Raw genomic sequence first — 10,601 nt, 5'->3', positions numbered from 1 at the left:
AGTTCATTAGGCATGGACATTTTCTAAGGCTTCTCAAGTAATTGAAATTGCAACCAGGATTGAGAGTCATAGTTCCATATTTTTGTCAGTCATATAGTCCAAACTCAGACTCTTATCAGCTCTCTCCTAGATTATTTTAATACTTTCTGATTTCTTTGCATGCCCACAACCTCTCTTCTTTAAGACTTTCGAATACATTTTTGCTAAAATCTGTAAAACACAGCTTTACGGAACATCCACTGCCCTGCAATGTTCACATAACTTCTAGAATAAAATTCAATTGCTTTGCATAACAAGCCCATCCAGGAAAATGCTTAAGGTAAAGTGCATACCATATAGTAATTTGCAATATGTTGGAGAAAAACAAACATAAAAAATCAAAATAAATACAAAATGTTCATAAATCTATGTATCCACTTTCCCATTGGTTAGCATAGTGCCATAAAAACAGGGGCATGGAGAAAATATCTTTTGAAATAATTCGAAAGACCATTTTTAAGACTAAGCTTCAGCTAACCCCAAAATTCAATCTAGTCAAACATGCTTGTGCCTAGTAGGAATTCAATAACTGTCAGTTAATTGCCAGATAATTGTAATGTCTATACTACTTTTCCCAATCTCACGCAGTGCAAGTTAAAGCAATGAGAAAGAAATCTGCAAGAAATCTAAATATATTTATTTCAATGTTCTCTTCCCAAAGCATTATACATGCACAAAACAAGGACAGGAAGGAAGGAAGGAGAAGGAAGGAAGGAAGGAGAAGGAAGGAAGGAAGGAAATTGTATCCTAGCAAAGAAGCATTCATATATTGGAACCTTGTATAAATGGCAAGATTTACCATGGATCTTTATTTTTAAAAAAAAGATTGAAGAATTTATGTCATCTTCCCCAGGAATTCAGAGGTTTCCCTGGATAATAACTGAAATGCTTTTAAAATAAAACACAGAAAACAGATCTATAAATGTAATTTATGAAAGAGAGTCCATTTTATATCCCAATTTTATTGACCTTTTCTGAATAGTCACAACATTAATCTACTGGGGATAATCTAGTTAGTATATTTGAAATTCCATGGTTTTTTTTTCCATTATATGCATGTATTACACTTGTATATAATACAGAGTTTCCAGTGTTGATTTAAAGAAGTTTAAAAAATGAGAAGCATGATCTATATAATTTCAAATCTCAAACAAACCTAGGACAAATTCATAATTTCCAAAAAGTATAGTTTTTCACTTGGTTACAAAGAAATTAACGATATTCTAATTGATGCAGAAACCCCAGGGCAACTTTTTTTTTATAATTTCATATAGTCTTGAGCCATTGTGAAAATCCACTCAAAGCCATCTGATTCATTTTATGCATGATTAAAATGGAGGCAGAAAGTCATTTCATTCCATGAACTTATGAGACAGTGGATTTTAGTTCAATGTGAGATACATACTTTTCAGATTTTATTTTTAACCAATTTTACATTTTCAGTTGCTCTTCCCAGGAAAGTGTCTGAGTAGTGTTTTGGCCTTTGAATATTGTCACAAACTAATAGACCAAAGCTCCCCAGGATATATGGGCCTCCATCCTGGAAACCAACGTATGTCTAATTGACCACGTCAGTGAGTTTTTAGAATACAAGATATTTCCATACCTTCTTCCATACCACCTTCCATGATGGAAATTCTAACAGGACAATTTATGAAGCATCTTCTGAACAGTCTAAAATGAGTAAAACACAGAAATCCCTCTTCTTGCATTCCTTCAAACTATAGGTTTACACAATATTGTTACAGAATGGCTGCGCAATTTTCTTTCTTCTCTCCCTTCATATCACAAATGAAACAAAATAAATGTAGTATAAAATTATACATTCTATAACTTAGAAAAAAAAGTACATACATGTTTAAGGCCTTTAAATATTTATGACTTTCCTGTAGAACCAAAACCACAAACGTTAAAATCGCTACAAAAATGTCACAAAATATTGGCCTAACAAATTGTTTGAATAGGAAAACTGTAAGCAAATATTTATAAATTTGAGACTGAGGAAAATGAACAATTTTTTTCTATCAACAGATTGAACAAATATATAAGCATTCAGACAGGCATTGGGATCAAGCAAAAGAAAGTCTTTTAAAATAAGATAGGACAGTTTTTAAAAAAATACTAGAAGAAATCTAAGTGAATAATATTCAAGCTAAGAAATCAGATACTCACATGCATCCCTGTCAATTTTTTTGAAACTGAAGGCTACCCATTAACTTGACTGCTTACTTCTGATTTCTGTGAAGGGAATAAGTAAACATAAAAAATTAAAGAAAAGCTCACTTAAAAAAAAAACAGAAAGGGAGAGTGCTCTAGAGGTACAAAGTATTATATAATGAAAATGGTAATCCAGTTCTAACTACTACCTATTTGACAAAGAGCTTCAGCAGGGTGTTGTTAGCCTTAGGGAAGTATGCCAGCTTGTCTATACATTCTTATATGATTGATTTATTCAGATAACTATTACTTGCCAACATTATTACCAATGGATATATATTTCCATTCCTTTAACAAAAGCAACTTTAAGATGTTAAAACATGTAGGCTTTCTGAGCTCCAAGATTAGGATATAAATAAAATTGTCTCAGTCTACACCATGCCAGAGGAAAAGTTCTCAAAGGAAATGTCATTAAAGCCATGTGTAGTCCCACTAGCAAATGAACATAGGACCCAGGAACACATCCAGGACAGAAGGACAGTGCACTTGGGATACAGCTTGCAGAAACAAGAAAAGTAGTCACATCTGGAGCCAATAACTCAACAGGTGACTGTCTCTAACATCACCCTGAAAAAAACAACTCTTCACCAGCTCCGCAGACAGTGACTTCAAATTCTTTTAACAATTTACAAGTTGAACACAGTTCAAATCTGCTGAAATCTTCATGACATAGAAGTTCATGTCTGACTTTTAAAAAGTCTTGATTTCAAGAAGAGGCCATGAAATCCCTTGGAAATAGACTCTTGAGTGCCTCTTTCAAGTGGTATAAAAATCTTCAAGATCACCTCAGGAGTTGTTTCTATGCGTATGTTCAATGTCATCAGCCTTGAGGATCACTTGATTTCTCCTGGGTTAATGGGTTACCTACAAAGGAAGGAGAAAATATAGTCAACATTTCATAACATACCAATAATCTTAAAACTAAACACAAGTAAAAATTAATAGATAACTCAAAATGCTGGTGTTTGCTATATCAAATACATTGCTTAATTTTAAAGGACTAACAGATGCAGGTATTTCCATCATATAAAAATACACTTTTTTTCTCATTGTCGACTCACAATATTTTTAAAGCCATTTGCACAATTATCCAAATGAATACAACCGTGACTAGAATTATCCCAACTGGTGACAACAATATCCCTCTCAGACCCAGAGAGTGATTCTGGAATCCTTGTTTTTTTGCATAGGCTTGGTGGCCATAACCCAAATATCACAAACACATCATACTAGGCCTCAGCGAAGAAAGACCTTTGTTCCCAGCAACATAGCCACATCATATTCTCAAAAAGCCCTTGGGGATTGGTTCCATACAGTTCATTTTTGAAATAGTTTAAAAATTGAGGGTTTGAGTCAATTATATTTGAAAAATTGTATTTGAAAAATTATGTTTGAAAAAATCTGTTTATGGGGAACAAAAATATCTGAGGAGAGAAACAATAAGGAATAGAAAAATGTACCAAATGTTAAAGGTGACCCAAATTTTTCATAAAATTGAGTAGAATATACTATTAATGCTATTTTAAGTATCACTGAGAAACATTCATACTAACTTCACACCTACTAAAGTCCAAAGACCATTTGTATGCAGGAAAAAAGAATAATAAACAGATAGAATACCTGATACATATATACAAACATATCTATGTATGCACAGATACAGAGGAAAACACACAGGGAGAGGGAGAAGAGAGAGGGAGAAGGAGGGGAGAGGAAAAGAGATTTTGAGAGAGGGAGAGGATACAGGGAGAAAGAGGGGAGAGGAGAAGAGATTACCGACACAGCAGAAATCGAGATATTTCTGCTGTGTTAATAAATTTCTAATTCTACTCTAATATCAGGCAGGGTATTTAGAGAGTTACCTAACAGTTCTTTTCTAAGACTGGCTAAAACAAAACGTGATTTTAAAAAATTATTGTCAAAACTTTGATTTTATTCTATTAAGTGACATTGTTACTTGTCCTTTGAAAAACATTGCAAAAGTCTGTTTGGTTTCATAGTTTTCTGATCAATTATTTAAAAAATGAATATATTAAACAAAATAATAAGCTAGTTCTAGACTTTGCTATGGCTAGTCTCAAATTATACTACCAAAGGGAGATGCTACAAAAGGCAAAAAAGTGTTGTCATGCATGGAGGCAGTCATCTTATTTCTGTCTCAGTGGTCTGCCAGCACTCCCAAGGAAGGAGTTCTTTGCCTGCATATTTGAAGTGTCTTACTCCCATGCACAGAACCATGGAAGAAGTTGAGCCAAGGATGGAGGGTTGGAAACACATGAAGAGCCTATTGAATCTTTGAGATTCTGGGAGCAGGAGATATCTTAGGCATAGCAGCGATCTCATGATCAATTATCAACTATCAATCTGCCTGCCATTCAGGAGTCATCATATACAATTTCTGTGAAGGGCTCCCAAATTGAGTGTGAACATGGACCATATTTTCAAAACTAATGCTGAAAAGACCAGAAAAGAGAGGGGAAGATACGTGTGTGTGTAAAAGATGGAGAGAGGAAATTGAGAGAGAAAGAGAGAGAGAGAGGAAATTGAGAGAGAATAAATGGTTTAGCCTCTGCTGTTCCTCAGTGTAGCCAAATGGAGAAACATGGTGGAAATGAACTGGATGAATGTGGTGCCATGACTCTATGATAGCAAGTGACGTGTCCTCTTGATCCACTTCAAGCTCAGGTTCTAAGTAATCTATTAGTGCGTATAATAGATACATTCCTATATCTTCATTTAAAGCTAAATATTTGACTCTACTAGTTTATATAAAGTTGAGAAATTATCCTCTCAACTATTTATATATTAAAACTCTGCTCTCCTATAATTTTGAAAATAGACATCTAAATTAAAAGCATAATACAAAAGTCTTATGAAACTAAAACAATTTTTTTCTCCATTTCTGTAGAGAAAAAAACATATATATATATATGCACACACATAAACATATAAACACATATAAATAAGGATATAACCCATATCCTCAAAAACATCATAATCATCCATTTTCATGACATCTTTCTATCAGCTAACATAATTGTTAGAGAAAATTTAAGCATGACTAAAAGAAGTAATTGTCTAAATACACATTTCTAATATTAGATGAAAGTGTACAATCTAATACTTGATTTTTTGTTGTTGTTTATTTGATTTTGACCAAGAGGACACATGGTGATTCGGCATCAAGAGCTCTGTATTTAGGCCAGAATGGCAGTATTACCATGAAGATCAAGTATTATAACGTTATTTAACACCTAGCTTTGTCAACACTGAACAACTATAAAAATAAAAGGTCTGGATTTTAGGAGGGATTTTTTTTTTGCTTTTGAACATATAAATCTTTAACAAGAGAGCCATTAAAAGTAGAATGAAAGAATCACACTATTAAATTTAGGCTAAAGCTTCCTCCTTACATATTTTAAGTTCAGCCTAAAGGTTTCTCTGTACATCATAAAATGTAACCTAAATGGAGGTGTAAACACACTGTAGTCCACTCTTATGCCCATCACCGAGTTTTGGCCAATCAAAGGTGGCCAACTGTTCAAACTGTGTTCAAATAAGGCAGATACTGATCTGTAACCAATCTGGCTGTCTCTATACCTCACTTCCATTTTCTCTATGTCACTTTCCTTTTTCTGTCTATAAATCTTCCACCACGTGTCTGCACTGGAGTCTCTGAGCCTACTCTTGCTTGGGAGACTGCATGATTCACAAATTGTTCTTTGCTCAGTTTAATTCAGCTAAAGTTTTTCTTTGAACAATACTAACAGACATTCATGCAAGTTTAGAGAACTGCATTGAAGGAATTAAAGCCTAACTAATGACTCATCCTTTTCAACACAAAATAAGGATGAACATGTATAAATATTTACCAGCACCCTCCCTGACAACCTCAGGGTTTGCACCAAACAAGATGGGAGAACCAAAGGTTTAAAAATGTATAGGAAAATGATTCTAAATATAGGTACATTATCACCAATTGAAAAAGCTTACTATGCAAGGTCCAAATACTATTTGCAAATAAAATTATTACCTAAAATTAAACAAAAAATCAACCTTTTATGATTTGTATGCTTATTTTAAATAAATATGAGTGACCCAAGTTTAAATTCTGGCATGCTAGGGGGGAAACATATTTTAAATGTCATTTTACCTTTTGTAGACTCTAAACTGGAACACCCTGATATGCAAGATTTGCTTAAGCAATATTTATACAATCCAACATTTTTAAAAAGTATAAGTAATCGTTAATATATCAAATTAAGCATTGCCATATTTTTAGAACTTAAATAATACTCTTTCATTTAAACTATTTTTCGGAAGAGGCCAAGCACTAAGTTATACCTTCTAAGGAAGATTTTTGGCAAGTTTTCAGTATCTAAAAGCAGGAGGTTGCAATAAAATCAGTTTTACAGGATGGGAGATAGCATTTGCTACCATGACTGCACACTATCTTCTTGTTCTGAGGGCAATAGATATAAAATACTTCATGAGGGAGAGAAATGGCCCTAGGATTGTTATGGTTGTGCCTTGAGCTTCATGCGCTATAATCACTATCTCAGTAAATTTCCCTTTCCAAAGGCAATATTTTACAAAGCTGCTCTTTTTTATGCAAATCTTATTTGTGTGTGCCGCACACCAGCCAGTTTGGTAAGTGTGTGCCGCACACCAGCCAGTTTGGGCTGCTGAACACATATAAAATGCAGAAATAATAATAGCTTTTCTGTCACAAGCAGGACGCTACCCTGGCAGCAATCAACCAGGATGAAGACGCTAATCTGGTAACATTAAGCAAAAAGTAGTAATTATTTAAGATCAAGGCACCCACTTATCACAGCCCAACAAAACAATTATAGGGCCCTGATTAGATGTCTAAACAACTCATGCTAAAATCATGTCTTTAAGTCTGTTCAACAATTTAAATTGAGAAAATAAAACCTGGTTAATGACATATATGATATTAGTTAAATTTGAAATTAGGTGAACTCAATTATTTATAGTTTCCATTTTATTGTTTGAGTATTGTGAAATTTCCTCCGCCAATCTTCAAATTAAAGTAACTTACGAAGTTGGAAGGAAATTCAATAATCTTTTTATAAAATTCTTAAATCTTAAAATTCTTACAATCATTATACTGAAGCCTAAAATTCCTTTTTCCCCCCTGTTCAAGTCCTGCTGACTAGGTTATCCGCAGGAGGTAACACTATGGTGAGAGGCATAATAACAAATAGCTCAGGCTTTGTTCGGCAGACTGCCCAGGTTCAAATCCTTGCCTTATCACTTTCTAACACTATGGGGTTGAATAAATTATTTAAACTCGCTGACCCTTGGCCTCCCTGTGTGTAATATGCTATTGTGATTAAATCAGATAATCCAGACAAAGTGCTTGTCCCAGTAAATGCGTTTTAAATATTAGTAGGTGGTAGAAGTAGAAATTCTCAAACAAGATACAAAAGGTGATACATAGGATACCTATTGGAGGGCGGTATTACTTCTTGTTTCTCTAAAAATATTTACTTAATTTTCTGTTGCTTATAATGATTCATCTTGCAATTATTTCTTTTCATAATCTTGTTATGTTAATAATAAAAGTCACATATTAAAAATGAAGCACTGGCCAGGCATGGTGGTTCAGGCCTGTAATCCCAATGCTTTATTTAATTAATTAATTTATTTATTTATTTATTTTTATTTTATTTTTTTGAGACGGAGTCTCATTCTGTCACCCAGGCTGGAGTGCAGTAGTGCTATCTTGGCTCACTGCAAGCTCTGCCTCCTGGGTTCATGCCATTCTCCTGCCTCAGCCTCCTGAGTAGCTGGGACTACAGGCACCCACCACCATGCCCAGCTAATTTTTTTTTTTTTTTTTTTTAGTAGAAATGGGTTTTCACCATGTTAGCCAGGATGGTCTCAATCTCTCGACCTCGTGATCCGCCCACCTCGGCTTCCCAAAGTGCTAGGTTTACAGGCATGAGCCATCGCACCCACCCAATCCCAGTGCTTTAAGAGGCTGAAGCAGGAGGATTGCTTGAGGCCAGGAGTTTGAGACCAGCCCGGGCAACATGGCAAGACCCCTCAAGACTCTACAAAAAAACAAAAATATTAAAAAGTAGCCAGTCGTGATGGTGCACACCTCTAGTCCCAGCTACTCAGGAGGCTACAGGGAGGACTGCTTGAGCCCACGAGGTCAGGTCTATAGTGAGCTATGATCTTGCCAATGCACTCCAGCCTGGATGACACAGTGAGACTGTCTAAAAAAAATTATAAAAATAAAAATTAAGAAAAAATGAAGCACGACTTTGATGTTCCATGAAGGTAGGCGGCCTGTTTTCAATGCTCAGTTCTGCTAATGATTTATTCGGTAAAACAGAAATACTATTAGCATCTGCATCATAGATTGTCTGGGCTGAGAAGTAAATGAGTTAATAGGTTACATGCTTAAAACAGTACGAGGAACCTAATGAGTGCTAAAGAAGTATTAACTATTATCATTCAGATAGGTGTAAACTTTTAGCCATCCAAATGTATTAAATTCCCAGGTTTTGCCTCTGATTGTTTCTGCACATATGTTACTAGTCTTCTCTGATACAGAATTCCATTTTTTTCTAACTCTTTGTCTTTCTAATAAACCAGCTACCATCAGACTTTGCACAAAGGATACATATTTAGGAAGTTGGCACTGCACTTTATCTACACTTAAAAAATAAATGGGATATTATTATGCCAAAAAATGCAGATTTGCAAATTTCCCTATTCTTTATTGATGGTTCCTCTGATATTATTTTTCTTTGAGTTCTACACCATATCCCAGATTTTTTTAAATTTCAGTTGTTCCATTTGCCAGTCTACAACATATTTGTGAAATCACTGCCAAATCTCCACAGCATCAATGTAAATCTTATATGATATTAGCTGAATTAAAAAAAATTCTCTTCTCTAATATGTTCATTAAAATCATGTTATGAGGAACTATTAAGCAATATTTATATAATAGAAGTGAAAATGCATTATGAACAATAGAAGTGAAAATGCATTATGAACATTGCAGTCAATTTCATTTTAAAGTTAAATTTTCACTAAAATATCCATGTTATTAGATAAACATTTATTTTTGGACTGATGAGCACTCTTTAAACAACTGGAAGACAAGGAAATGTGGTAATACTTCTAAGGGGAGGCAGAAGGATTAAATGTAGTGCATGGCCGATCCTTTTAAGGTGGCTGCTTAATAACATCACAAATAGGCACAATTTCAAACTAACATTACAATAAATTTAACTTATTCGATAAAGGTAAAAGGGAGAATAGAATACCTTCATCATCCTAAGTGCTGATTTGAATGAACTCTTCCATTCTTTGAATATAATTGCTACTTCACTGCAAATGTATTTTTTTAATGTAGCTCTTACAAGTACGTGAAATAAGCTCTTGCTTCACTTTTTGTGTACTAAATGTGCAATTAAAACATCATTACTCTGCAGTAGCAGGTTTTCTCATTTAAGCTTGAGAAAAGCTGCCATTACATTGGTTGTAACTATATGTGAATGCACTTGTCATATCTTAAAGCACCTCATGCAATGAGGTATTACGAAATGAAAGACACCTATTGGTCTGGGATATTCACGCATGAGCAAGCTGACCAGACAGCTTTCAGGTAAGGTAAGGCACTATGAGACAGTGACATATGAATCACTTTTATAAATACACTCATCTATGTGAAAATAAAGCCTATATTTTACTTTCATGATGATGGAGGTGACTCCTAGAGACCTGAAAACCATTGTATTTTCATACCACAGCTTAGTTTTACCTCCAAAGAACTGCTTTTGCTAGATTGGCCTGAACATTTATTTTAACATTGTGAGATACGTTTAATACTTCAGCTAAGATCAACATTTCCACTAAAGGACCTTGAACTATACTCAGTTATCTATTTTATAAATTCTTGAAAAATTCAACAGCTTTGGGTGAGTGGAAAGAGTAATTTCAAACAGCAGCATTTCTGTAGCTAACTGATTATATTTAGGTGTAAATCAGTGTGAGTCTCAGTGTAGGAAGCAAAAAACGAAGAGATTATCCAGACTTGGCATATAATCTTTCTAGACTTCTGGAAAGAAACAGAATACCAGATATGCCTGAATGGGACAGCCTCATTCTGCTAATCAGGAGACCAGGGGTTTATACCAGTGTTACTACCTGCTAGTTCTAGAACTCTGGATAAGTCACTTAAAAACATACCTGAAACTTGAGTTTGTATCTACCAAGCACATTGGTTGGAGTCAGTAAGCTTCTAACTCACTTCTTGCCTCCAACTACTATGACCTTTCTTAAGAAACACTACTTCT

General features: G+C 34.5%; 1 protein-coding gene across 1 annotated transcript in view; it reads right to left on the bottom strand.

Moving 5' to 3' along the window:
• Positions 1-870: 870 nt before the first annotated feature.
• Positions 871-10,601, bottom strand: part of TAFA2 (TAFA chemokine like family member 2) — a 578,950-nt gene continuing 569,219 nt past the window's right edge. Inside the window, exon 6 of the mRNA XM_032173196.2 lies at positions 871-3,120. Coding sequence (XP_032029087.2) covers positions 3,109-3,120 — 12 coding nt within the window. The 3' untranslated portion in view covers positions 871-3,108. The remainder of the gene's footprint in view (positions 3,121-10,601) is intronic.

This window comes from Hylobates moloch, unplaced genomic scaffold, assembly GCF_009828535.3.
Source record: "Hylobates moloch isolate HMO894 unplaced genomic scaffold, HMol_V3 SCAFFOLD_13, whole genome shotgun sequence".
Taxonomy (NCBI): domain Eukaryota; kingdom Metazoa; phylum Chordata; class Mammalia; order Primates; family Hylobatidae; genus Hylobates; species Hylobates moloch.
This window is presented reverse-complemented; position numbering and strand designations above follow the sequence as displayed.